This window comes from Musa acuminata, chromosome BXJ2-4 (assembly GCF_036884655.1).
Source record: "Musa acuminata AAA Group cultivar baxijiao chromosome BXJ2-4, Cavendish_Baxijiao_AAA, whole genome shotgun sequence".
NCBI classification, from domain to species: Eukaryota; Viridiplantae; Streptophyta; class Magnoliopsida; order Zingiberales; family Musaceae; genus Musa; species Musa acuminata.
The window spans coordinates 45,750,363-45,778,096 of record NC_088341.1 but is presented as its reverse complement, the minus strand read 5'-3'; the positions used below and the strand labels follow the sequence as shown (position 1 = coordinate 45,778,096).

Here is a 27,734-nt window from a genome sequence, read left to right as displayed (position 1 = left end):
ATGATCTATCTCAATGGGGGCACTCAGCATAGAATAGCCTTGTTTGCAGATGAAGAAAAGGACGACTTTTCCCAAAAGTATGAACACGGGTGCGATGATGATGATGATGATGATGCAAAGCTACGTTAAATTAACGAGACAAACAGCGGCTTTGTTCTTATTCTCTGTGGCCATATAAATCTCAGTAAGCGTGACTCTTTGTTCTCTCTCATGCAGAGATTTAATACAATGGCATCAAGTTGACTGAGAAAGCTGTGAGATTTATAGAAGTATCTGAGGAGGAGAGAAAAGGAACTGCCCCGAGGTCGCGCTTCGAGACATCAGAAGACTACAACAGGAATTTACTGCCGCTGCACCTACGACCGAGCTTCCAGTACTACCCTCGTCTCTTTCTCTGCTGCTTTGGAGTTCAGGAGAGATTGCTCATGGTGAAGACGTCGGCGAAGCTGGCGAGGAGGTCCTCGTCGTAGCAGCTCTCGTCTTCCTCATCCGTCGCCAGCGCTGCCTGCAATTGGCTCCACCAGTCGCCTCCGACACTGCAGCTTTGATTTTGCTCGTAGTTGTGGTGGCCGACGCAGCCAAAGCTGCTCGCGCCCGCTGTCTCCGTCTCTACCTCCGTCTCTGTCTCCATCTCGCCGTTCCTCGCGAACCGGCCCCTCACCCGCGGCCGGCTGTCAGCCAACGTCTTCCTGCACGCATACTGGAACGCGAAATGAATTCACTTGCGACGTAAATGGCGAAGAAGGAAACGATCGAGGAGGAGTCGATGAATACGCACAGTGATCTTTTTGTGGAAGTTCCGTTGGTTGCGCTTGCTGCGATACCTCTCGATCCTTTCCTTCCTCTCCTCGGCGCTGTATCGTCCGACTCTCCCAGCAATGACTCCTCCTTCCTGGCTGTAACTCTCGTGCAGAGCATTCACCCCCTGTCATCATAATTGACCGAACGAGAAGAGCAAGGATCCGAATTTGAACGTGAGAAGCGAATCAAAATGGGATTTTGGGAGATAGAAACGTAGAAAGGCGGAGACTTTGGTGACCTGGAGGTCGCCGGTGCTGAGGACCCTCCTCACTGGACCGGCGTTGAAGTCGAAGTAGTCGCAGGAGGAGGAGGACGGAGACGACGAGAGCGGCGGCGGAGGAGGAGGCGGGGGATTGAGGGCGTCAGGAAAGTGGTGGCGAAGGGGCAGGGAGTGCGTGCTGCTGCTGCGGTGGAGGTAATAAGGGGACGGGGAGGACGTATAAGGAGGAATGGAGGAAGGGAAAGGGGGGAGGCAGCCATTGGCGTCGGAGAGGAGTCCGTGAGGAGCCGCGGCGGAGCAGAAGACCGGTGGGAGGAAGCTGGGTTCCCTGTAGGAGGAGGAAGACGAGGAGGAGGAGGAGGCGGAGGAGAAGAAGGAATGGAACATGGCGCTGGTTGGGTTCGAGCAGAGGAAGACGATGGCATGGGCTTGCATTTTAATGGAGCTCCGGGGACAGAGGGCGCGGGGTCCACCCGACCATGACATGCGTGGGTTGACCACAGTGGGCCCCAGACAAGGAGAGATGTGGGCCCGGGACCAGCGTCGAGCTACTGAGTGCTACTGCCATGGACACATGATATAGGGAGCCACTGCCTTCCGCTGCCGCTGCCTACAGGGCAATTGTGCTACAGAGAGCAGAGTGCCCTGTAGCAGGCTAGCTAGCTCAAGGTAGATGTTGCCTCCACACTAATCTGTTTCAAGAACAAGCATCTTTAAAAGCTAACTCATTTTTTCTTCTGGATTTGACCTCAGTAGAGCAGTGATACAGCAGAACTGTGCTGAATTATAATCTAGAAGCCATGCCTCATGGTTGACAGCCACCAGTTTGATCTGTAATTAACAGATAAATCAAGCAATGGATCTGAAACAGCTTGATGGCCCTCTTCATTTCTTTGAGTTGCTTAAAGCTAATGATATTGCAGATTGTTTCAGACTAATTTATTTTTAGTATTTTAAGCATGCTAATGATCAACCTATCCCTTCCTTTACCAAGTAGTCAATTACTTGTAGATGAGCACTTGGCAAGTGGTAATTTAGTTTAAGCTACCAAAGGTCCCTATAAAAGCAAAAGAGAAAATGGCATGCATCAATTAACTCACCTTCTTTATAATCCTACTCTGCTGTTATATTTTCAAGAATTCATAAAATCTATATATGTGAGTTGAGAGTTATATTTTGCTCTAATAATTGTCTAATCATAGAACATATTAATTATTTTGAATTAGACTAGAAAACTTGTTCCTCGTAAAATTTTATGCGACGGTATCTTCAACTGCACGAGGTTTCATGTTTAATCCTTATCATGTGTGCTATAAATTTTCATTAAATTGACACCTTTTTGTCATCAATAAGTTTAAGCATATCTGAAACTTCTTTGTTAGCAAAGGCATCTTTCTGCATATTTTTGGAGCAGTAAGAACCTGTCAACAAGATGCTTGAGCTTTACAAAATAGCCAAAGAGAAGAGGCTACTTTACAGTTCCAGCAAAATGTCTGCAGAAGGAAAAGCTTCTCATGAATGGTTAAACATCATCAAAGTTTTCGATTAAACTTGAGGAGCAAAATACTGATGCAGTTCATGCACTGTTTGATGAACATGCAGAAGGAAGTACTTGGATTATCAGGTTTACAATGCATATGGAATTACTTCTCCTTTGTTTTTCTTTAATGACAACTCAAAATATTGATGAAGGAGGAATTATGGTTAAGTTTTTATAAGATATTTACCCATATATTGGAAAACCATTAGATTTTGACAATAAATATCATCAGGGAACTGTGGCAGGCAGCAACAGAGCTGCAGACTCCTCTAAAATGGAATGTCTTTCCATTACATTAACATTTTGGGAACAAAAACTTAAATGATTTGATCTGCCAATGATTGAGATGAAGACCATCAAACTATTCCCCCACTAACACAAACAAAATAAGAAAAATCCTCTCTTTTTCTTTTATTTTTCATTTCTAGAATCACAGCAGTGGACCTTCTAATTTTCAAGTTCAAATTCCACAGAGTGATATGTTGATTAAGAAGCTTCTTAGTTTGTGGGGCTTTGAGAAGATATTTGACATGGTTGACAAACTTGATGCTTCCAAGTTAATGTATCATCTGCTAGCATTGCATGTCTGATCTTTACAAAAGAGCAAACAAAGATTATTCCTCTTTTTTTTTTTCCCCTAAAGCTGCTTTTAATATATAGATTTATAATTTCATGTAACTTGATTCCTAATTCCAGATGACTCTGTAAAGACATACACTGAACCATCATTTGTCAAATTATTAACTGAGAAAGAAATGTTTCCTGAGTAATTTTGTCTGGTTAATAGTATCTGTAAAGTGCATTAGCAAATTATTCATCCATTTTATTAGTTTGTGATTCTGTAACTTTTCCCAAAAGGCAGAGGAGGAGAGCAACAATGGAACAGCCAATCTGGCAGACTGTGTTAAGGAAACAAGTTGATGGAACATGGTGAGTGCATTAACAGAATCAAAGAGGAGATCAGCTTTAGACTTGCAGATGAAGGCTCTGCTGCAGATACAAGTGACAGCAGACAGATCCTTGAGGAGTGCATGAAGTTAGCATATGATGCATTGTAAGGTACTTCATGTTGTTGGATTGATGATTCAGATTGTGCTTTCTCAAGTATCTTGCAGCACTGGGGTTGAAGAGTATCAATAGAGACAGCACTATTGGTGTAGGTGGGAATGGACTTGCCATGTATCAGAAAACCAAAAACATGGAAGAAAAATTCAAGCATTCTCTATGGCCACCTATCTTCTGAGAAGATCTAAATCCCACCAAATTGTATTGGTGAGAATGACAGAGAAAGAGAGAAAGGAGAAGTCTGCCTCCAAATTGTATGGTATGGGAGTCCCACCAAGCAAAAGTCATGAAATAATGATAAAAAACAGTCAACTCCCTCCTTGATCATGCTTGATTTGACAAGACTGGCAAAGTCAACTCAGTTGAAGACTTGATGGTGCACACATTAGTAAAAATGCTCTCCTAACTCTCATAATATCAAAGATTCAATCACTTGAATCAAACATATTTCATGAGAATTCCCTTCCCCTGGTCCACACCTTGGTTTCCCTTCTAGGCATTTACTAGAGGGAGGCAGCTACCACTGTTTGGGTTGGATGGAAAGGAGGTTAATATTGAAAGGAAAAGCTTGATTCCTACATCCTACTGTTTGGCTTTACCATCCCTACAGCACTCCACCTCTGCATCCAATGAATCCACCCATCATTATAACTTTCATTCACTCTATCTGGCTTTGATCTGCTTTCAGAGCACCACTAATGGTGTTCACAACATTGATTAACAAAGAATGATCCACTTGGAGCTTGGAAGTAAAAAAACTGATGCAATTCTCTTCAGCTGTTGGATGTAATCCAAATAGAAACATGAAGAATGACAGCCTTTTGACTCTGCAGCACTACACAGTGGCCCAATCTATCACACTGTGCACCAGTGTTGTGCATCTCCAACCCTCTTTGAGATGAAGAATGCATCTCACCAGATTAGAAACAATCTGCAGATTTGTTTCACTCTCTCATATTCCAAAGGGAGGAGAAGATTGAAGTGCAGTAAGTCCTTTTAATCTTGCTCAGATGGCTGTGCTGGAACTTGTATGATTCTTTTCATGGAAGAAATGATGATTGGCTTCTACAAACCACCACCAGGAAGCCACTAACCTGGCCTAATCAACAAACACAACCCCAAAAAATGGTGACATATGACAGATACAGAGTACAAGCTCAGAACTTGTGGTGCAGATAGCACATCAAAAGGTTCTCAGCTTGCATCATTTGAGTATATTAAGATGGCACCACCTGTTCCCATGAAGAAGAGAGAGCCTCGTGAAACAAGCAGCAGCTTTGGTTGCTTAGGAGTCACAGACTCTAATCATTGCATCGAATGTAGGATGGATGGCCTGTTCAGAACCTCTGAAGTCCACAAGAACAGCCTTAACAACAATCAAAATGCTTCTAAACTCTGCCCCTGTCAACTAAGAATTCAAAGACAAGAAATGCAAACATGTTTCGACCCCACAGACCCACAGATAGTTCTGTGGGAGAATGATTTCATCTTTGAACACGACTGCCTGCAGATGTCACAGATAAGAAAGGTATAAAGGAGACATCCATGTTGTTTCGATCATCTATTGGACAGCATGTGTTTGCTCAGTCACTCAGCATGGGCAGAGGTCACTGTGCTGCTGCATCGAGCTCTCGATTGCCCACTCATTCATGACAGAATCAGCAGCATCCAATCCCAGCTCGCAGTGGCCATGGCCAACACAGCACCATGAAGTCCACGCGCACCCAGCGGCATAATGAGGAGATGATGAGAGGATTCATCTGAGCTTCTGAACACAAGCAAGCAGGAGGGTGACAGAGTTCATACTGTTGGGTGATCCTGGGAGATCTCTAGTTGCAGAGTTGGCGATCCATCTTCTCACACACATTTGTTATCATCCATTGGTAGGTACACACGAAGACAAGTGGGAAGGAAGAAGATTAGGATGTGGTGCAATCCTGAGAGAGAGAGAGAGAGAGAGAAGGTCAACAGGGAAAACAGTCCTCCCACCACTATAGCCATGAGTGGGAATGAAATTATTGCTTGGGTGATGGGCGTCAAGGGACTTGCAGCACACAACATGACATGTCAAGAAGATGCAAGCGAGCTGTGTTGAGAGCTATGTCAAGAAGGTCATTGATTTGGGTGGTGTTGTGAGTCTCTTGTTAGGTTTTGGAAGGGACAACATGTACAGCTCCAACTATACAAAGACTTGGGTACAATTCCTTAAACATGTTCAGTACCTCAGTGTACACAGACCATTACATTATACATAAAAACCAAGATAAGACATCAAAAGATTTGAAAAAATATATATATATAAATTATCAAGAAAAATCAAAAGATACAAAAACATCTTATCATCGACTTTTCGTGATCCGAATTCAATCGTATTCGCGATAGTCTTATGTATCCCAAACAATCCACCACTATCATTTCAAGATGTAGATTACTCATGAATTTATTCTATCTATACTTTTCGACCTAAATATATTTCAACCCCGATTCAGTGTACCTAACCGCGGTTTACGGATTGGTTAATAGGACACACTCACATATCTGGGATTGGGCCCGAACTATTGTAAGGGTTGTGGTGCTTGGCCCAAAGTGGTCAAAATTGCTCAAGAGGTTTGACATGGATGTCAGCCTCAATTGGGTGATTGGCCTTCAAAATCTAATCTGAGAGAGCTGATGAATTGACTGCATAATATTTACATGGTAAGAAGAAAGTGATTGCAGGTTTTGGTGTTTCAGTAAAGCAATACAGGGCCAAAAATGCTATATAGATAGTGGAGTTTGGCCTGCTTGTTTGCCACAGCTGAAGCAAGAGATGATTACATTACCTTGATATCTTCAGCATCCGGAGACATGATATGATTGCCACTTAGCAAAGAGAATGTGATTGCAGGTTTTGGTGTTGTAGGAAGGCAAAATAAGGCCACAGCTGATGCAGGAGATGAATGAATGCATTACCTTTCCTTCAATCCAGCATGTGGTGGCCTAATCAATCCTCATCATCTTGTTCTTTGAGCTTATTTATTTGGAACGCCATGGAAATAATCAAATGCATGATCAGCAATCTTTCTGTAAGACTGTTGGATCCACGGACAGAAGAAAAAAGACATGGATCGAACAGGAACAGAGAACTGGGAATTAAGATTTGGGCTTCTCCTGCTGTCTTGATTGCATAGGCGGCCTCTGCCTTCTCAGGAAATTAATGATGGAGTTGGAGAGCGCGAAAGACAGGGCAGATCGACCTCATCTGTCAAATTGATCTCCAGCCAAAAAGAAGATGCCTCGAGCTATTTGCCACCCACCAATTACTGTCGGGCAGGTCTGAGTGTTAAGACACAGAATCAATGCAGTGAGAGAGTGACGACGATGATACATGAAAGATGGAAGAGAGCAAGAAAGAACAAGTTGGATACGGATGATCTAGTGTTTGTAGACCTACATCAGATACTCCTATACTTCAAGATAATTTGCAGACCAAATGCAATCTCGTTCTTCACCAGCTTCAAGATTAGAAAAGAAAAACATGAAACTCTTGATAATTATCTGTTTGGTGTTATTAAGAGGAGAATATTTTGATACCATAAAAAAGAGATCAAGAATCAAATATTTCTGGTAATCTCTTTGAATCTATTAGAATCTCAGATGGATTATATTGACATTTGTAGAAGCTACTTCTGTCGTTGTAGAGGTGCCGCCCCTGCATGTATGACACTGTGAGCATCGACAGATGGCCTTAAGCTTGGTCAAAAAGATGAAGCTACTTCTGTCCCAGCATAGATATCTAAACCAGCCAACTGTTTGGGTTTTAATATCTCTCTTCTGAAAGATCAGAATGTCCGATTGTCTCATGTTGAGACTATTTCTCACTTTGGATAATTAGCAACAGTGGCAGTGTTCATTAGAGCACACAGATTTGTGTTGCATAGAGAGAGAGAGAGAGAGAGTGAGAGAGAGAGAGAGAGAGAGAGGGAGATTGTTTATCCTCGGCTTCTCTTGGCCAAATCCATGCTTTAAATGACGCCATCTTCCTATCTCTCCTCTCCAAAGACTACGCCACAGAGGAGAGCACAGAGAAAGTTTCTTCCGGTCTTCTCCTATGGCAAGAAACCCTCCTCCAAATGAACAGTTAGCAGAAGAAGACTACATCGACATGGACTTCAGCTCCGTCACCTTCTTCTGCGCTTCTCCTCCGCACCCGACAGAGTTCGAGTTCCAAATGAGTGCCAACCCACAGCAGAGCGAGCCCGTGGCTTCCCCTGCAGATGAGCTCTTCTTCCAAGGAAAGCTCCTTCCCCTCCACCATCCCCCGCGGTTGCATATGGGGGAGGAGCTCGTCCACGATCCGACTTTCTTCATCCGTGAACGCGGCTCGGATCAGACTGAGAAGAGTACTGCAGTCATCAGAACTCGCAGTGTTGCCACCTCTACTCCATATCAGTCCTGCAACGCCTCGCCCGCCACTTCTTGCTACGTCAGTGGAGAGCTCGAGGCAGATGACTGCTCCGAGGAGCTCATCCAGTCACACCCGAAGAGATCATGGACCAGGAAGCTCAAGTTCATAAAGGAAGCCACGCTTGGGCTGAAGCTGAAAGCTTCCAAAGCTTATTTCAAGTCCTTCTTCACCAAATCTCGATGTTCGAATGAGAAATTTGCAGCCTCTAAAGACGAGCACTGCTCGCATGCCTGCCAAAAGGAAGCAGAAAGGAGCAAAGAAGAAGAGAAGACGAAGGAAGCAGTAATTGCAGGACACAGGAGGTCTTTTTCTGGTGCAAACCACTGGCAGTCATCAGTTAAGTCCTCCATTTCTTCTTCATCATGCACTTCCTCTAAATCTTCATCCTTTTCGAGTGTGAACTCCAAGGAATCCTATGGACAACCGACGCTGAAAAGGAGCAGCAGTGTCAACTCTGACATAGAGAGCTCGATCCAAGGAGCAATTGCTTACTGTAAGAAGTCTCATCAGAAGGACTCGGCCAGAAGAAGCACAAGTGAGATTGGGTTCTGTTTGCTCTCTGTATCTAAAATTGCACCACATAGTCAACATGAGAAGCCAAGAATTTGGGGAAGAGTGATGTGAATGATGTCCACTATATCAAAAAGAACGAGAACGATCGAATTGCAGTGTGTTTACCTATGTATGCCATGATTCAATCTATGAACCTAAGCACTGTATTCCTGATGAAACTCGACACCAAGAAATCTTTTATTTTACTTGATGATCCTTATTTTAGATGCTAAAAACATCTTTGAAACAGAATCGATGTGACCTTTGTTCTCGCAGCTTCTGCATCTAAGCAATGAAAACTCTGGGCATAGGCATAAGCAATGAATACAATGTTGCATGCATAAAGAAAGATGTTGTATTGCCTCAGTTGGAGGTGCCTTGATGCAAAGGTGATCTTAAATGAAGAGGTGCAAGTAGGCATGGATATGAGGCTGCTCACTGCATTCAATCGGATTAAAAGCAATAATAGATTTACATATTGTTCAGCGAAAGTGATGTATGAAGTGATAGCAGAGACTCCAAGTTTGATGTTTCTTTACAGTACACTGTCACTTCCTATCATTTCATGACAAACTTAATATCCTTTCATCTCTCTGCCTGTCACCATAGTTTGAAGCTAGACATCATCAATCACTAGCATGGACTGTTTTCCCATTTATGGTTTGCAGTAAGTCTGTTCCCATCAACAATGTCCATGTAGGAATCAGCATTGATCTCTAGAGATTGTGAGATGCTAATCCTACCAGTTATCCACACATCACAATGAAACAGTTTCTCTGGCTGTCATTTCTGAGAGTATCTTTCACATTCTTGCCAAGTATATTTTTGTTGACAGACTCAAAAATGTAAGATTATAACCTACAAGACAAAACTACCCAAAGAAACAAATCTTCAAATACCTAATGTGATAGTGCCACCTGAGGTCATCTGCATGTCCTCATAACCTAGAGTTAGAAACTTAATACAAAGCCATGATCATAGCAGTGGTAATGATTGCAGAATACCACTTGTCCATAAGCTGCATATGAACCTTTGCTTTCAGAGAACACATTGCATAAACTCACAGGTTGATTCCTTGGCCATTAAGTAGTAGAAGAAAAAGATATCTAAGGTGGAGACAAATAAACCTTAAACAAGGCAAGCATGTCACCAAAAGGATTGGTATGATTGAAGTCAAAAGGAAGCAGGGCACCCCACTCAATTGATGCTGTTGAGCACTGGCAGCCAGAGTTGATGGGCACAGAAGGGGAACCCCTCACCTTTAATCCTTCAGCATGCATGATATCTTTTTTATTCTGGTTATCATATGAAGGTCTTTCCCTTATGGGTATCTTTCATTTAAATACAAACACCACTTTCCCTCGATGAGGTATGGGTATGCTAAAACTTGATATATATATATTTGTAGGTAAGAACACACTGCCTAAAATATGAGATTTCAGGTAGTGATTTGTTAGTATCCACATCAATATAGAGAGAATCATAGTTTTAGTATCCACAAACTCAGTGATGAGATTTAAGCCTTCTTAATGAGTTCTCAAATGGCATGAATATTTCAGGAATTAGAGAACTGAGCCACATCAGATTCCATTTGACACTTTGTCCTATTCTCCTGTTACAAAAATGTGGAATGTTTTCCTCATATCAAGAATCCAAGAGATACATTAGAGATACATTTTCATAGACAATGATATATGTAGAAGTGAGGCAGACCAAGAAACAAACTAGGATGAAGTGCAATCATATGCTGAAACTGTAGTGCAAATTATATATTTTTAATGATGTTAATGATGATGGCAAAAAATAAATATACATATCTATTTCTATAAATCAGTTTTGACACAAATAAATATACATGTTAGTTTAATCCGTAACCCTAAGTCATAGAATGTATAACAACTTTCGATACTAAGTTAATAAACGAAGAAAGATGAGATTTCTTGAGAAGTGCTTAGACCGAAATATATTCTTTCGATCAAGAATAAAATATTTATTGGGATCTAACATATTAGGATCCAAATACCTATTTTCAATTATGAAAAATATTTATCATATAAAAGTCTAAAATATGAATAATTGAAATCAATCAAAATAATAAATACAAAGCGAATATAGAAAACATTTCGAAAAGGAAATAAAATATGAACTATAATATCATGAACTGCCTTGGTTATCGATGATAATCATGATTAATTAACGAAAGTTCTCTTTTACTTCTATTATTTTGATTTTTTTACTCTCAATTTTGCACGAATTGATTTAAATTGTTTTTATTTTTTATTTTTTTTTGTATTTTGATTTTGAACACTAATTTTCAGGAGTCAAAATCATCAAAGTCCGAATGCCCATTGCAAGCAACATATTGGGCTGAGCCAATGAGGCTTTTGGCCCAACCAAGCCTACTTGCGAGCCGACTAATCTGAGCCGAGCTCCTTTAGCGGCTAGGGTTTTGGAGCTCCTCTCTCGATATATATAACTCTTCCTCGCCCACCGTACTTGATTAGGGTTTGCGCGCGGCGGAAGCGGAAGGGGAAGAAAGCGACGAGGGGGGAGAGGCGATTCTATACCGATGGGTAAGAAACTATTTCCGAAAGGTTAAAGCCACTCTTTTCGATTGATCATGAAGAGTAATTTGTTGGGTGTAGCGAGGATTAAGGTTCACGAGCTTCGGGGGAAGCCCAAGGCGGAGCTCCAGGCCCAGCTGAAGGACCTCAAGAACGAGCTTTCCCTCCTCCGCGTCGCCAAAGTCACCGGTGGCGCACCCAACAAGCTCTCCAAGATGTAAGCGACCCTCGCCCCCTTGATCTGTCGTTATTTTGTTCGTGCGCATCTTGTTCTTTGATTCGGCGCCTTTTCAAAGGTTGATCTTTTCGTGATTTCTTTTGCAGTAAGGTGGTTAGGGTGTCGATCGCGCGGGTGCTGACCGTGATCTCGCAGAAGCAGAAGGCGGCGCTGAGGGAGGCCTACAAGAACAAGAAGTTCATCCCGCTCGATCTGCGTCCCAAGAAGACTCGTGCCATCCGCCGCCGTCTCACCAAGCATCAGGTAACGTTTTTCTTCGGGCTGCCTCTTCTTATGTTTCGTAATACTTTATTCTGTTTTGATGAAGTAGGAAAAAACCCTAAGAAAATGAACTTAAGTCTTGTAAAATACTTTTAAATGTGTGCATTTAGTGTCAATTTCATTCAAGATGCGATTTTTTGTACTGTTTGATTTGGTCATGTGTTTCTTGTAGTTAAACACTAATGCTATGTGATGTAAGAACATTATTTATCATGATATAACACTCATCCACTTTATTTTATTGCCTGAAATGTTTGTTTGGGAAGATGAACATCCCAAAAAGACCATTATTGCATTAAGTTTGTGCCCTTGGTTCTTCAAGACCATTTATTATCTAGCATTTCAGATCACTGTATACTTGAGTTGTGTGGTTTTGTGAACAGAGTTGTGTTTCTTGGATTATCTTGTGTGAAGGCGTAGTTGCTAATATTGCATTTAAATTTCCTAGTGGGAAATGTTAGGTTTAGATCGACTATCACAGGAGAATATTAGGTTGCTTGATCTGCAAAATAATCCAAAGAGTTGGAGGATCGAATTGTTTTCAAGTTACATGACTTGTCTATTTAAACAAGTTCAAGTTCCTTGTGATCATATTTATCACTGCACCTTTGCATTTGTGAAGTTTGTTTCAGCTGTCTGATTTTGTCATGAGGTGTGTGTGTCTCTTTAGTTGCAGACACAGGATAGGCTCAGTATTGCTTGTTGTCTTTGGAGCATTAGAAAATTTAGTTACAGGGATAATTAAGCTATGTAGATGGTTGAAAAGAAGATTAGAGAAGGAAACTTGATTTGCACTTTGGGATTATGAACATTCTTAAAAAAGACAATGACATCACCAAATTTAAGTCTGTCCAAAAGGGCTGATTTGCCAAGTAAATGGAGAATCCAGAGATCACTTGGCTGTGTTATTATTTATTCATACCTGAAGAGGTATTGAAACTATGAGCGTCACTTTTGACATCTTCGTCTCTTTTTTTCTTTTATATACATGTCCTTAACATAGTTTTCTCTTAAAGAAGCATCGAGTAAGCTTATGCTATCTTGTTCAACATAAAATCAAATATTTATATTGCAATAAAATGCTATATAAAATGACCATTATGTTCTGGTTTTGGGACTATCTTAAAACTGTTCTATGGATTGGATGAGCATGATATCCGTGCTTTTATAATTATACTAATTCAGATCAATGCATTACATAATATCTCTGTGAATGAAGTTGATTCAAAGTGTGCTTGTCGACACCGATACAATTCCATGATCGGTCATCAAGTAAAAGCTCTCTAGAATTAACATCGATGTTCTTTTTATTTGCATTTGCTTTTTTTTTGGGCCACGGTTCATAGATTGATGTCGTGTTTCTTGCTAACCACAGGATTCATTGAAGACAGAACGGGAGAAGAAAAAGGAGATGTACTTCCCGATGAGAAAGTATGCCATCAAAGCTTAGATTAGAATGCTTATGAATCCACTCTTGCTTTATAATGAGTACTGTATGTTTTGACTTGTGCTTTATCGATTAATTAATTTTGCAACACTATGGTTGGATTTTGTACTTTAAAATGGCTGAGGAAGACGATATATTGTGTGATCAACTTGTTATTACATGGCAGCATTGATCTGATTTCTCGATTGTGTTTCACAAGATCACAGGTTATAAATAGGTTGGTCGGCATTGCGAAGGAAAACAAAATGCTCCCAGTATTACTTGAGATAAACATGAACCGCAAGAACTTTGTGTTGCATGCTCTCCCTCTCGCTGCTGTATTTTGACGCCACAGCCTTTAGTATGGCAATACCATTTGCGTCTCGATACCTTCCGGTGCCGCCCACCACGGCGATGTGAGACTCCGCTTGGGCCGGCTGATGGACTCCGAAGAGGCTCAGACTGTCCCCCGTCTCGCCGCCACCACCTGCGAAGGTGACTCTCATCGCCACAATGTGGCTGCTTTTGTCCTCCACGCTCGTCACATATATCCCTTGCGCCTTCCCCGACAGCGGCGACCCAAGCTCAACGTTGCCGGCCAGCTCCTCGTCGACCGCCGTCACTGTTCCGGCCTCCAATGCCGGTGCGCTCGCGAGTATCGGTAGCCAGCCCCTTGCCGGACCTGTTTGATCTCTGAACGGTGTTCTGCCGAGGTCGACGCTCATCGGCTGTGGTGACCGTAGCGGGGCGCCGCTGTGCCGTCTACCGAGGACGTCGTTCATTATGAAGGTTATCGTCTGGTCGGTCGCAGGGGAAGTCGTTGTTTTGTGATCCAAATTCCTCGCGGAAGTCGAGAGGTCGATGGTGACGAAGACGAAGAAGAGAAACAGGAGTAGGTTGCACCTGTAGGTGGCCATCATTATCTGCTAAATGGGATTCGTGGGCGGTGAATTGAAACCCATACGTGTAGTGTTTATATGGACGAAGAGGCTTTCTTGACGTTGGAATGGTTTGGCTGAGCACAACAATGATCATAATGGAGTGGTTTAGTCAGAGCTGATGATGCATGGCTTTGCCAACCAAAACAACAATCACATCAACTCCATTTCCCAGGATTATTTCCACAGAGAGAGAGAGAGAGAGAGAGAGAGAGAGAGAGAGTATGCAGAACTGCTGACTACATGATGAAGCTGCATATAAATTTTTTGTACCGAGTACCATCCTGACACAGATGAAAAGGGTTGCTGCCTCATCAATTATAATTTGCTGACCACAAATATTTATGATTCATACTTGGAGTGCAAGTTCAAAGCTTCTTCCTTGCAAGACAAGGAACATCATGAATCCCATCCTGCACAAGTCAAGAACACTAATTTTCTTCTTTCAATTATTCTGTGTGAACATATGCATGCCTGGTGAAGCATTAGCTTTTCTAATTTCCAGCATCATCAGAGTAGAGTTTAGTGGGAGAGGTATGATCAAAGAAAGGTTATATATATATTATGTTCTCCAGCACTCTTATCTTGTGTAAGTCTAGTAATCATGGCCAGGTAATTAATTAGCAAGAAGACCAGAAAAATCCATCAAACAGAGGAGAGGCTAAGTATTCAGCAACCACAAATTAAGGCTAGTTATTGGACACTACTCACATGATTACTCCTGATAATTTCATATATTATTCCCTGCTTGTGATTACTCCTAATCTTTCCCAGCTTTTCTCACCGTGCATAATCTTCCCTTAGTGTTTATGCTCGTTAGAATCATAGGATAAGAAGATCCAAATTGTTTATGCTCACAGAATTGTCGGCAGAATTCTCAAGGGAATAATTGTTATCAGCGTATTTATTGGCTTGTCCTACCATGACAAGAACAGGTATTAAATAGTAGAGACTTGGATGCATGACATCCTTGTCTCAATTAATCAAAGGTTAGCTCTGATATCAGAAGGCACACCAAGTGGGCACACCTCTGCCATGCATTCTTCCTGGAGATGTCTCGGAATCGGACTGGTTCAACTGTGGGTTGGTTTATATTCATGGATCACAAGGGAGAGAAAGCTGGCTAAGCTCGAAGGTTTGGTGCTTGGATTAATTCCTGTTGCTCGCTTCTTTCTTGGCATTGTTCTCCACTGTGATCCTCAGCCCAATTTAGCCTGAGCAGCAAAGTTTTCAGGGAAAAGAACAGAATGATTTGATGAGAAGAACCATAAGTTTTCCCACTAGTTTTCGGATCTCACAACACATACGCTGTTCCACATAGATGAAGACTTTCGATCAAAGGGAAGGCCATAACTGAGCATTCTTAACCTTGGAGACGCTGTCTAGGACTCCCAGCGGCGTCACGTCTCCGATCACCGTCACCTTCTTCGTTGCCAAGTCTATGTTGAATGAGGTCACGCCTGGTTATGATGATCAGTTAGTCCGGGAAACTGCAAAGGATGGATGCTCGAGGATTTGTAGTAGCTGTTCTCACCTTCCATCTTCGAGATGTGCTTCCTGACCTTCATTTCACAAGCTTTGCAGTGCAAAGATACCCTCAGATGCACAACCTTGGACGATATTTTACGTTTGATCAGTGGAGTCGGAAGAATATTGGCAGATAGCAATCGTTCTGATGTCAAACCTGTTCTTGTGACGTAGTAGAAGACGGTGGCTTCAGGACAACAGGTTGATCCACTGAGAGAAGAGGAGCAGCAGTCACCACGCTCGGGAAAACATCGAAGAAGTCATCATCGTTCAACAAGTATCGCGAGGAGCCCGGCGGAGTCACAATATCAGATGGTTTATCCAAGATCTTCCTGCTCCTTTGGTTGCGAGATCGCCTCTCTCTGGTTGCACCAGACATGGAGCCGAGAGCAGAGTTTGCTCTCCTTGGATCTCTCGGATGAGCCGTGTGCCGGTCGGCCGCTCTTCCGGTGCTCCCTCGGACCATCGACCGCCGATCTATGCTCGTGCATATCGCTGCTGATGCCGGTGATACACAGGAGAAGTTCACTCCTTTCATTTCCCTGAGGAGAGAGAGAGAGAGCTTAAGGGGACTACTTGCAATGGTTATCCTTATAAGCTTGAAGAAAGAGGTGGTGGCCAGAGGAGCAATGTGATGCTCGGTAAGACTGAACTATTCCAAGGCCCAATGGTGGCCATGATTGCTTCTACTTGCACCAAATGGGTTGCTGCCACCATCCAAATGATATCATTAACCTCATCACCCTCTTAACATGATGCTACCATGCATCATCAGTTTCAGGTTTCAAGCAGGTGTTTGCTCACCCTGTCACTATATCTTGGTTCTACATTATCATCTAACAGTCTCTTAGTTTCATGATTTGCCCAGCTTAATTAATTAGATTCTGCAACATCGATGATTGCTATAATCTCTGGAGCAACTTATCTTATACTCAGGAAGTTTTTCTTAATGTAATCATTCTGCAAGTAGCATCAGAAAATATTCTTGGCTACCATTGCTCAGTCCCTTGATGAAGTACTTTGTCTCATCACGTAGATTTATCACTATCTAAATCAATTGACATGCTTATTCTCTTTGTTTCAAATATAATATTATCATGGAGATAACCTACCAACTTATTAAACGAACAAGACTCAAAGTCCATAGTTTCATGTGATTGCAAAGCAAAACTCAGACAAGAAATCAAACTCCAGAGAAGATTAGACATGCTGTTCTCTTGTTGACACACAACTTTCAGTCCAGACATACCCTGCAACCTCATGTAATAATCATCAATTATGTTATGGATGTGTAATAATCAATTAGCCATCACTTGTTTGTATAATTGCTAGCTATGATTAGAGTCAAATAATCAATCAATCAGCTACTTTCTGACAGTATCTTTCTAGTTAATGCTGCATCTCATCCATATGAAGCCTACAAAAACTAGTGATCCATAAAATCACTGGGGATGAATTGAATCCTTCTACTGAAGACTAATGGGTGGAATGACCCATCTCCTGTATCCTTTTTTGAGATGAAGCAGATCACTGAAATGACTTGGCACCAACCATTTGGGACCCATCTCAGGAATGATGCTAGTAACCAAGTCATTACCTCTTTTTGCTCTCTGAAAGCGTAGTCTATGCCTCTTGGCCACTAAATATTTCTAAGGAGTGCAGCAACTCAAGGTCTTTTTATGTCTATTTTTTATGAATCCATCTAATCTGACTACTCTCTTTGATGATTCCTGAGCCAGAAGTAAGTAAATTGTCATTGACTTGACTGCTGTTGGTAGATTGGCATGAAAAGATCATTCTATCTTGTTGATAGCAATTTTGACAATGAGTTTTGAAGACTTACCATCTCTCAAAGAGAAAAAAACAATTAAACTGAAATGTTACAGATTTAAATTGGTTTGTGGAACAGAGTAACAAATAAGAAAAATTTTCTCACCTGAACTATATGAAGGCAGAGTTTCCAATTGCCTTTCAATTGATCCAGGAATTCTGTTCTGAACAATTCAATGATTTTTCAGTGCTGCCTCTGTTCATCAGCAGTAAAGAGAAAGATGAACATACACTTACCAATAATAAAAAAGCTTCAAGTGATGCAAGCACAGAAAATAATTGTATATATATATATATATATATATATCTATATATCCTCCAAATATTAACTTCTTTTACATATATCATTGTCATTGACATCCAATTAATATAGGTTAATGGTGGTCAACATTAGTATGTTGGAGTTGAAAATATGAAATACCTAACACATCTCTACTGATTTGACATCAAGATGAGTATTTTAAAGAAAAAATAATGTAAATTAAACCTTTCATCCTTGATTTCCAGCCATGAAAGATGAAACTTACTAAGGTGACATAATGTCAGGATGAATGAGATGCTCTCCAAATTTAGGTGACATTAATGTCTGTATATAAGGATTTGGTCCATGAAATGAAAAAGGAATTGCCAGCAAAGGATTATGTGCCAGATAGCCGTTAGATCTCAAATGGACGGTTGGATGTATGGATTCCAACCCGTTTATTCTTGAACCCGTTGATTGTTACTCCTCGTCTTTACCTGCCCTCTCATCGAAGCTAGCAGTGACCCTCATGGCCTCTTATATGGGTCCCACCGAACAGTAAAAGTAAAAGGGTCCCACTCAGTGACCCTCAGTGGGAACGAAAAGCTCTCCGAAGTCGCGCGAGACTGTCGGCTGTGGTTAACCTATCAAGTTGGTAGTGAAAAAGAAACTCGATATCCTACCGTCCATTTTGAATCTAACGGCTGCTATAATACTCTTTATGAAATGTAGGGCTGTTGATGGAGGCTTCGGGAAGGTGGGGCCATCAGAGGGCGGTGATCCGACCGCGCTGTTGGAGGCGTCGACCCCGCCCATAAACCCCCATAGGAGACGAACGAGTTGCAGAAGGCGGGCGAAGAGGAGGGAGGAGACGAGATGAGGATCGAGGAGGTCCAATCTGCCTCCAAGAAACAGCGCATCGCCACCCATACCCACATCAAAGGCCTCGGTCTCGATGTATTCCTCTTTTTCTATTCCTCTCCTTTGACCTCTCGCTGTAGCCCGTGGGGCTCGGTTTCTAGGGTTTAGGGTTTAAGTGCCATTGTGCTAACACCAGCTTACGGCTTTGATAGCGTTGTCTTCCATGTGAAATCTTGTAGAAGGAGCAATCTTGATTGTTTACTTTTGTTTTCTTGATTAAAGATTATGATTTTGGTGGAAAATTCGAAACTTTGGGATGGCTTTTTGATGTCCTCTTTTTTGCATGCTAGGCGAACGGAAATGCTCTTCCTTTGTCTGCTGGGTTCGTCGGGCAGGGGTCTGCTAGAGAGGCAGCGGGCATTGTCGTGGATATGATACGGCAGAAGAAGATGGCTGGGCGGGCACTTCTGCTTGCTGGGCCTCCCAGCACCGGCAAGACTGCTCTGGCTCTCGGCATTTCTCAGGATCTCGGAAGCAAGGTATTCCCATCTGCTGATCCTTATTTATCATGAGAGTTTCCAACATTAATAACAGCTGGACAACTAATTCATAAGGGATCATTGAGAGAAACTCGTCATGTGACTACTGCTTGAAGGTTCTGAATATGATATTGCATGTTGACCAGTTTGCACATTGCATTATGCAAAAGTATTCCACTTTTATGATGCAATCAACGATACTAGTAAATGGTTGATTCACACCTTCAAGCCTCTGATTACAGCTCATTTTGATGCCCTTAGTGCATGCAACTTAATTTTATCCAATTGATACCCAAAATTAGTATTGCTTATATAACAAATATAGCATGGCCCATCTTATTGTGCATCTCATGAACATAGATATCAGATATAATTTATTATAGTAAAATGCTTTGTCACTTATTTCGTATTTGTATCGTTACCGATGTCAAATTGAATTTTAGGTCCCCTTTTGCCCTATGGTTGGATCAGAAGTGTACTCATCAGAGGTCAAGAAAACTGAGGTTCTTATGGAAAATTTTCGAAGGGCTATTGGTCTGCGTATCAAGGAGACCAAGGAAGTGTATGAAGGAGAGGTACTGGTTACATATTTGGTTTCCTTGGTTATGGGACACCCTAATATCTTTCAGTTTTGGCCTCTTGTATTATGAGTGCCTCCCTGTCTTTATTTTCTTATTACTTGCATAGCCATAAGTTTGATCCCTTTTCAGGTGACTGAGCTTTCTCCAGAAGAGAGTGAGAATACAACTGGTGGATATGGGAAAAGCATAAGCCACATAATTATTGGACTAAAGACTGTTAAGGGAACCAAGCAATTGAAGTTGGATCCAACTATTTATGATTCTTTGATCAAAGAAAAGGTAAGTACCTCTCATGTTAGGGTTTTGTTACGTCGTGAATTGGTGTCTCCTTTTGGGGAACTTTTTCTGTGAGGGCCAAACTCTCTTTTAAGTAGCTACTTCTAATCATGAGGCATTGTTCATGCAAAAGTTATTTTATTTTTTGCATATTCATAGAAGTGGAAAGTTTCTTGAAAGGTAACTTTTTTCGTAAGCATAGGCTAGTGCACACAAAGAACCAGAAGATATTAACACCTTTATTGTGAGAGATTGTTGTTTTCTAAGTCATCATAGTAACATGGAGCCTTGTGGGCATCTTAAGCTAACCGATACACAGGAGGTCCTACCATGTCAGATTTCTTATGATGTTAACTGTATACTCGTACTCATTATAGTTGTTAGAAATGATCTCTACTACTGCCTTCTTGTTTTAATTTGCTTATCTTATTTCCTTTTCTGCAGGTTGCTGTAGGTGATGTTATTTACATTGAAGCAAATAGTGGTGCAGTGAAAAGAGTAGGCAGATGTGATGCTTTTGCTACAGAATTTGATCTTGAAGCAGAAGAGTATGTTCCAATTCCAAAAGGGGAAGTTCATAAGAAAAAGGAAATAGTACAGGTACGTCATTAGTAAACTATTTTCTTGGCTTTTTGTAGGACATATACTTATTCAAAATAATGCATCTTGATGCATATAAGTTACGTGTGTTTCTTCTTCTTTTTTAAATTTTCTTTGGATTCTTTTCTATTTGACATATTTACATAGACTCATTATCCTATAAACTCATTTCATGCCCCCATCCTCACTATCTACCTTCATGACCTTGACATGCTCTTTGTTACACCCCAATTAGCATTGTATTGGAAGTGAACAAAGATTAAAATTGATTTATAAGAGTCTGATGAGTATGCTACTGTTAACTTCATCTTAAGCATTTTGGTCAATGGTTTGGGTTCAATGAAGTTAACAAGTCAACTATCTCATCAGGCCGAGTTATGATAATTGGTATCAGAGCCGACCTAGTATTGAGGCATAGTGAAGGGCTCGTGTAGGAAATGACTATCTGTGGATGGAGTCAGAAGACGCGTCACAACGTGATTTGGGTTATATTGGGTCTTGACAAGGACAACGATTTAAAAAGGCTCTCGGGCGCTCGCCTAAGTGCTCGAGCGAGGCGAGGCGAGGCTTGAGCGCCTCGCTAAACTTCTAGGCGGCGCGCATCAAAGAGGCGCCGCTTGGGCGCTCGCCTGAGCCCAGGCGCTGGGCGCTTCGGGCGAGCGCCTGGGTTAAACCAGGTGACCGAACCAGGATTTTAGGTCTGGTTCGGTCCTGGTTCGGTCTCCGGTGGTTAGTTGGTTCAATCGAACCAACTAAAATCGATATCAGCGACAACCCAACCTTAACCCTCGTTGCCGATGTCGCTCTCGATCCTGATCCCGATCCCGCTGCTCGTCGCTGTCGCTGTCGTTGCTCGTCGCTACCGCTGCCGCTGCCTCCTTATACTCCCGCTGCTGCTGCTTCCCTACACTCTGCTTTCGCTGTCGCTTCCTCTTTTCTCAGTCAGCACCCCCTTACACTTCCTTCTTCTCCTTCTGTTAACAGTATACTGTATACTGTTAATATTGTTAGGTTTATTTGAAATTATTAATTTTCAATACTATTAATATTTTAAATAATTATATTTATTAATTATATTATATATTTTTATATTTTAGCGCCTCGCTTCGCTCGAGCGAGCGCCTGGGCGAGCACTTAGCGCCTCGGGCGTTTTTGGACCTTGGCGCCTAGCGTTTTTTAAATCACCGGACAAGGATACCATGCTCATAAGTGGGGGAGATTATAACATCTTCATTAGTCTCATATTGGAAGTAAGCTAAGGATAAAATCGACTTATAAGATTCTGATAAATATACTACCGTTAACCTTAGCTTAAATATTTTGGCCAGTGGTTTGGGTTCAACGAAGTTAATAGACTAGTTATCCCATCAGGTCAAGTCATGACACTCTTATCATGAAAAACCTTATTATCTACTACCCCTTTAATTGAAAGATGAATCTTGTTTACATGGTTAATAGCCATAAGTTTAGGGAAGGATTTTAGGGGAAATATTCTAGTTAATGGCCTTGAGTTAATGGCAGGGGAAAAAAGAAAACATATAAGCAATGAAATTTATTTCCTTATTCCTATAATGGTGTTTAATTAGCAATGCACAATCACTATATGGAATGCATCAAGAAATTTATAACTTTATTGAAGCCTCTAGTTATTTCATGTTAGCATCTTCTTTTTAATAAGGAAAAAACCATTTTAAGGGGAAAAAATTAGAAGTAAAAACTTGGAGGTCTAACATTGATGGAATTTGCGATAATTACAATGGTTGTATGTTACTTAGATATATTTCTGTAGATCTAAGGGACTGGTAGAGAATTGAAAAAGAGAAGATGGAAGTTGTAGTGCTTCTCCTATATTATGGGGATTATTTAAATTTATGTGGTGATTTCATGTGATGTGTCTCATGTGAAGTATGCACACATATGCAACTTATATTCTAGCTTATATTAAGAATTTATTAGGTCCAATACTTGAAACAGTTCCAACAACTGAAAACATTAAAAATCATCAACAAATAGAAATATTCACTTGTGTACTGACATACACACACACACACACACACACACACACACACATATATATATATATATATATATATATATATATATATATATATATGTTTGTGTGTGTGTATATATATGTGTGTCAATGTGTGTATATATACATATATGTATATGTACACACACACACACATTCATATATGTGTGTGTGTGTGTGTGACCACTACATAGTGATTTCAGTTGATTGTGTGTTGAGAAGGTTGATTACATTACATGGTTTCGGATACTGGTTGAACTAATATGTGTGGATAAATTTTTATTTGTTTGACCAAGAACTGATACTGAGTCATATACTTCAGGTTCAGTCAATATTCATTTTATTTCAATAATATTAGCCAATACAAGTTAGTATACCATTTGGTGTACTATTACCATGGTGGTGTTATGTTGTCAAAATTGGTCCTAGAGGGTGAGACAAGTTGTCAGAATTGATATTAGAGAGTGCCACAAGTTTTCAAAATTGGTATCAAACAATGTTTTAATAGGCACTTGGGTGCTCACCTAGGCGCTTGGGCGAGGCAAGGCCCGAGTGGCTCGCACAGCTTCCGAGCAACACACTTTACTAAAGCATCACCTGGGTGCTTGCCTGATGAGCCCAGGCGCCTTTGGCGAGCACTCGAATGAATTGTGACCTGAGCTCCTGATTCAATTGAACAGGAAAGTTGGTTCAATCGAACCAAATAAACCCTAAGATTAACCCTTGCCTGACCTAGTGAAACCCTTGCTTGACCTAGTGAACCCATAAATCCTATGTCGTCGCCCGATCCACCTCTTGTCCATTGCCCAGTGTGCCTTCATGTGCAACTACCTTTACCGTCGTTGCTTTTGTGTATAGTTCCCTTTGCCACCGACGCCATCGTCTGAAACTCCCTCCTCTGCTGTTTCCTTTGTTCGAAGCTTCCTCAGTTGCTGCTGCCTTTGTCGGAAGCTTCCTTCGCCACCGCCCTCTCCTTCCCCACCTTCCTCCAGAGGCCAATTACTCATCGCCTCTTTATAGCTGTTTAGCATTGATCCTTATTTAGAACTGTTCTCAGTCCTTTAAACTTTAAAGCTGTATGGAACTGGTTAATCCTTGTTTGAAACTGTTTAACATTGCTTAGCATCGGTTAATCTCCTCTTTTGAACTGTTTAGCATTGGTTACTATTAAAATATTTATTTTTTATATTTTAATATTCTGGAGCACCTCGCTTCGTTCGGACTTGCTCTAGCCAGCACCTAACACCTCGAGTGTTTTGGGACCTTGAAGCCCAGTGCTTTCAAAAACACTAGCATCAAATTGGTATTTATATCTATGTTTACCTCTTTAAGTTACTTTCATTGCTTAGCATTATTTTCAGGTGATATTTTTCAATTATGTTTGGAAGGTCTTCTAAAGTCTGATTTTCCACCTCTTTGATTTACTTCCATTGGTTTGCATGCTTTGTTGAAGTTGAATGTATTTCTTAATTTGCTCTTTGTATTTTTCTGAGATCACGATGATTGTGTTACTTATGTACTGTATTTCTGGTCTTTGATTTGGCAAGCATGACAATTAGCAAAACATTATTCTTCTTGTCTACTAGGATGTTACACTGCATGATCTTGATGGTGCAAATGCTCGCCCTCAAGGAGGGCAAGATATATTATCCCTTATGGGCCAGATGATGAAACCTCGCAAAACGGAAATCACTGACAAACTGCGACAGGAAATTAATAAGGTTCAGCTTTTAATACCCTTAAATCGTGCGTCTCATTTTTGTTCTTGTAGACATATACAGTTGTCCTGCATGAGTGTTCATTCTTAATATGGTGGTTTGCTTAAATTATCAAGGCATGTGTTATATGAACTAAAATTTACATGTCTATTCAGGTTGTTAACAGATATATTGATGAAGGCATTGCAGAACTTGTACCTGGTGTCCTTTTTATCGATGAGGTTGCTTTCCTTCTAAATGTCAGACCTCTTGGATGTGTACATGAGCTTTTTTCTTTTTTTTAATATTGCAAATCTTGTGCAGGTTCACATGCTAGATATTGAATGTTTTTCTTACTTAAATCGTGCTTTGGAGAGCTCAATATCACCAATTGTGATTTTTGCTACTAACAGGGGAATATGTAATGTGAGGTATGAGAACTTTCACTGCATAATTTGGGATTGAGATTTTTAGATTCAAAACAAAGTAAAAACAACATACTTTATTAGACTGTGGTGGTAAAATGGATCAACTACATGATAATCAGCTAATTTGAGATTGACCTGTGATAAAGCGAAACTTTTTTTTTTCTGAAATTGCAAACCTTGATTCTCATATTTTTTGGATTTCTATTATGTTCCTGAAATGAATACACTGCTACTTGCGTAACATTCTCTATTATCCAAACACAATACCACTATGCCACAGTGCTCAATTCTAATTTTTTATGGTGATCAGGGGAACTGATATGACCAGTCCACATGGAATACCAGTAGATTTGCTTGATCGTCTGGTTATTATAAGGACAGAAACATATGGTCCCACTGAAATGATTCAGGTTTTCATATCTACACTTCATAAATTGTCATAGATGGTCATACCATCATAGTTACATTTTCCTTTTTTTTCATATGTTTTGTTCTGGACCAGATATTGGCTATTCGAGCTCAAGTTGAAGAAATTGATATCGATGAAGATAGTCTAGCTTACTTGGGGGAGATTGGGCAACAAGCATCATTAAGGTCTGTTGTGATTATTTTCCTTTCTTCTGAACGTTGAACTTATGTGCTTATGGGAATACGAGGTAGTATTTATACTTATTTGTAAATGTGATCTCGTCTAGATCCTCCATAAACATTTTGAATTTGAGGAACTTGCCGACAACACAAATTGCATTCCCTGAACGTCATGGTTATAGATCTTATTCATCCCGCATTTTAACTTTTGTTTTTCTCTTTTTGACCTCACACTTTTCATCTTCATCGAAAAAGGAGGATAAAAAGTATTAGTAATGGCAACTCTGGCACTGTGTATATTGATTTTCCCAAGACTGCATTGGCAGGAGCCTTATTCACTGTGTGTTTGCCCATTCTTTTCTACATATCATACTCATGAAGATGAGATATTTTGTTTTTCTAACTTTTCTGTATTATTGCATATTATATTCTGTTTGGTTTAGCTATGATTTAAAATGAAAACTGTATCGTACATAATGTTATTTAAATTTACAACTTTCCAAAATGAACAAATTGATTAATACAAATAACTTGAACCAACCAAACAGAACAGTACTAAATTGAATGTGCCTGTTGCAGTTTGCTTTGTTCATATGCAAACCCTTAGTACATGCTTGTTGCTTGTTGCACTACACTTGTATCCCTGTTTTTCTATGCCCATTGGCTCTCCCTCCACAACTAAAATTTTCTTTATTATTTTGGTTTACAAAACTTTTCTTACTGAAATTACATGCTTATCCAGGCATGCAATCCAGCTGCTATCACCTGCTAGCATTGTGGCCAAAACTAACGGAAGGGATAAGATTTGCAAGGTACTACGACCCTATCTCTTTATACATTAGTCCATCGTTATATGGTATTTAACCTTTTGTTTAGATATCTCAAATGTGGCTTTGCTTCTATTTCACCAATTCTGGATTTCCTTGTTATAATTTACTTTCAACTTTTCGCAGGCTGATCTCGAGGAAGTGACTTCTCTATATCTAGATGCCAAGTCTTCTGCGAGGCTTCTTCAGGAGCAGCAAGAAAGATACATAACCTGATCATATTTTATTTCCGTTGGACATTATCCTCTTCCAAAAGGATAGCAGTGCCTTGGCATGTAGAATTGAAGTCACAAACGTTTGCTTTAACCGATCTGTATCTTGGTGTAGTAGTCATTTATCTGATTTAAAGCTCAAGCTTTGTCGGGATGTAATTCCAGTCTCATTGTGGCCTTTGTTCTTGATATCAGCACAGAAATTAGCAATTGGGGTTTCAAAGAAAGGCTGATAATTGAGCTGTGAGGACAGAAATTGGCTTTTTTTACTTTGTTTGTATTACTTGTGGATGGAAATTAAGCATTCCATGCTGTCTTATTTTGACATGCATCTTCTGCTATTGGTCATCTTAAAGCAGCATAAGCAGCATAAGTATTATTCTTTCTCTTGTTTAATGCTCTATTTTTGACACTAGCAATGAAAGTTTACTGTATTTTTCATTATCTAAATGTAAAGAAAAATATTATAGTTATCTTTATTAGTTGACTATTTAATACAATCATATTAAAGTTCTAACAAAATTGTCCTTTCAAGGGGTCAAACAATCAATAAAAAATATTTTAGATATTCAAAATTATAACTATATATATTTTATTATATGCAAAATTTTAGTATATAGAGATTGTGGAGATACTATATCAAAGTTTGGACGGACAGATATGTTGTGTCCAAGATTTGGGAGTATAAATCCGTGAAAATTATGGCTCCTTGAAATGCCAAACTCTCTTGCACCATAAGAGGCTCAGGCAGAAGCAAATGAGGCCAATACGAGAGAGGGAGATGCCACATCCCACTGCCGTTGCTACAGTAGAGACGTCATTATCGGCAGATGTCCCTCTCATTCGTGTCCTTCAGATTAGCCTTCGAACAAGTTATCATCTCTTCCTTTGTATCATTCAGAGAAAAATGTAGTCACCTAATTATGATATCACAGCTTTAAACACCAATTCAGTCGGCCAATAAGTCTTAATTTTAATTTTTGTAATAAAAGATTAATCATTATTTTATCACATGATCATTTAGACGGTCTTAATCGGATACATGATCGTTTATTTATATTTATTTATTTATTTATATAAATAATAATATAAATAAATATTATAAAAGATCATGTTTGATGTATAGTCTATCAAACTATCTCATCGTCGCATTATGATGGGTCGTAGCTCGAGTTATACTTTTAATGTGGACCACTCAATATAGTTACATATATTACACGATAATAATCACGTCAATTTTACTAATTTAATCTAAAAAATAGTTAAAAACTATTAATCATTTCTAAATGATTCCTTTAGAATTTTTTTTTGTATTCATTAAATCATACAAGACAATAATTTTTCAATAATCCATAATCAACCATAACTCTATTTGAAATAACCTAATTGACTTAAACTAAATTAAATTTTATTATGAACTAATGGAACAAACCTTATATTTTT

The 27,734-nt window shown here is 40.2% G+C and overlaps 6 protein-coding genes across 7 annotated transcripts; 3 read left to right on the top strand and 3 right to left on the bottom strand.

Annotated features, from left to right (window-relative positions):
- Window positions 1-156: 156 nt before the first annotated feature.
- Window positions 157-1,415, bottom strand: LOC135609272 (zinc finger protein CONSTANS-LIKE 2-like). The gene is made up of 3 exons (XM_065102380.1): window positions 1,040-1,415; window positions 779-925; window positions 157-700 (listed from the first exon to the last, which is right to left on the bottom strand). The coding sequence occupies exons 1-3, from the start codon at window positions 1,406-1,408 to the stop codon at window positions 410-412; spliced, it is 807 nt and encodes a 268-aa protein (XP_064958452.1). The 5' UTR covers window positions 1,409-1,415; the 3' UTR covers window positions 157-409.
- A 6,144-nt stretch (window positions 1,416-7,559) lies between these two features.
- Window positions 7,560-8,870, top strand: LOC135609271 (probable membrane-associated kinase regulator 4). Its single transcript, XM_065102379.1, has one exon. It carries the CDS (start codon window positions 7,717-7,719, stop codon window positions 8,695-8,697), a length of 981 nt encoding a protein of 326 aa, XP_064958451.1. The 5' UTR covers window positions 7,560-7,716; the 3' UTR covers window positions 8,698-8,870.
- A 2,210-nt stretch (window positions 8,871-11,080) lies between these two features.
- On the top strand, window positions 11,081-13,293 carry LOC103982322 (large ribosomal subunit protein uL29). Its single transcript, XM_009399219.3, has 4 exons — window positions 11,081-11,198; window positions 11,271-11,406; window positions 11,514-11,670; window positions 13,064-13,293. The coding sequence occupies exons 1-4, from the start codon at window positions 11,195-11,197 to the stop codon at window positions 13,136-13,138; spliced, it is 372 nt and encodes a 123-aa protein (XP_009397494.2). The 5' UTR covers window positions 11,081-11,194; the 3' UTR covers window positions 13,139-13,293.
- A 10-nt stretch (window positions 13,294-13,303) lies between these two features.
- LOC135611243 (dirigent protein 25-like) lies at window positions 13,304-14,327 on the bottom strand. The gene has a single exon (XM_065106784.1). The coding sequence runs from the start codon at window positions 14,032-14,034 to the stop codon at window positions 13,393-13,395; it is 642 nt and encodes a 213-aa protein (XP_064962856.1). The 5' UTR covers window positions 14,035-14,327; the 3' UTR covers window positions 13,304-13,392.
- Window positions 14,328-14,914: 587 nt separating this feature from the next.
- Window positions 14,915-16,511, bottom strand: LOC135611244 (protein SODIUM POTASSIUM ROOT DEFECTIVE 2-like). Of its 2 annotated transcripts, XM_065106786.1 has the most exons (4): window positions 15,737-16,511; window positions 15,587-15,662; window positions 15,360-15,512; window positions 14,915-15,266 (listed from the first exon to the last, which is right to left on the bottom strand). In XM_065106786.1, exons 1-3 carry the CDS (start codon window positions 16,115-16,117, stop codon window positions 15,388-15,390), a joined length of 582 nt encoding a protein of 193 aa, XP_064962858.1. In that variant the 5' UTR covers window positions 16,118-16,511; the 3' UTR covers window positions 14,915-15,266; window positions 15,360-15,387. The 2 variants fall into 2 exon arrangements, with proteins under 2 accessions (XP_064962858.1, XP_064962857.1); XM_065106785.1 differs by having other exon boundaries at window positions 14,915-15,512; window positions 15,737-16,509.
- A 1,936-nt stretch (window positions 16,512-18,447) lies between these two features.
- LOC103982325 (ruvB-like protein 1) lies at window positions 18,448-26,616 on the top strand. Its single transcript, XM_009399224.3, has 12 exons — window positions 18,448-18,607; window positions 18,862-19,050; window positions 19,494-19,625; window positions 19,761-19,910; window positions 20,352-20,507; window positions 24,126-24,260; window positions 24,413-24,478; window positions 24,561-24,667; window positions 24,975-25,074; window positions 25,167-25,258; window positions 25,995-26,064; window positions 26,206-26,616. Exons 1-12 carry the CDS (start codon window positions 18,527-18,529, stop codon window positions 26,293-26,295), a joined length of 1,368 nt encoding a protein of 455 aa, XP_009397499.2. The 5' UTR covers window positions 18,448-18,526; the 3' UTR covers window positions 26,296-26,616.
- Window positions 26,617-27,734: the final 1,118 nt, after the last annotated feature.

Coding starts and splice junctions, on each gene's coding strand:
- LOC135611243 (XM_065106784.1), bottom strand. CDS start 14,034: ATGATGGCCACCTACAGGTGCAACCTACTCCTGTTTCTCTTCTTCGTC.
- LOC103982325 (XM_009399224.3), top strand. CDS start 18,527: ATGAGGATCGAGGAGGTCCAATCTGCCTCCAAGAAACAGCGCATCGCC. Junction 24,668..24,974: donor AGGGGAATATGTAATGTGAG/GTATGAGAACTT, acceptor TATGGTGATCAG/GGGAACTGATATGACCAGTC. Junction 25,259..25,994: donor GGGCAACAAGCATCATTAAG/GTCTGTTGTGAT, acceptor ATGCTTATCCAG/GCATGCAATCCAGCTGCTAT.
- LOC135609271 (XM_065102379.1), top strand. CDS start 7,717: ATGGCAAGAAACCCTCCTCCAAATGAACAGTTAGCAGAAGAAGACTAC.
- LOC135609272 (XM_065102380.1), bottom strand. CDS start 1,408: ATGTTCCATTCCTTCTTCTCCTCCGCCTCCTCCTCCTCCTCGTCTTCC. Junction 926..1,039: donor TCAGCACCGGCGACCTCCAG/GTCACCAAAGTC, acceptor TTATGATGACAG/GGGGTGAATGCTCTGCACGA. Junction 701..778: donor ACTTCCACAAAAAGATCACT/GTGCGTATTCAT, acceptor TTCGCGTTCCAG/TATGCGTGCAGGAAGACGTT.
- LOC103982322 (XM_009399219.3), top strand. Junction 11,407..11,513: donor CCCAACAAGCTCTCCAAGAT/GTAAGCGACCCT, acceptor TTTCTTTTGCAG/TAAGGTGGTTAGGGTGTCGA. Junction 11,671..13,063: donor GCCGTCTCACCAAGCATCAG/GTAACGTTTTTC, acceptor TGCTAACCACAG/GATTCATTGAAGACAGAACG.
- LOC135611244 (XM_065106786.1), bottom strand. CDS start 16,117: ATGAAAGGAGTGAACTTCTCCTGTGTATCACCGGCATCAGCAGCGATA. Junction 15,663..15,736: donor CTACTACGTCACAAGAACAG/GTTTGACATCAG, acceptor ATATCGTCCAAG/GTTGTGCATCTGAGGGTATC. Junction 15,513..15,586: donor GCACATCTCGAAGATGGAAG/GTGAGAACAGCT, acceptor CATCATAACCAG/GCGTGACCTCATTCAACATA.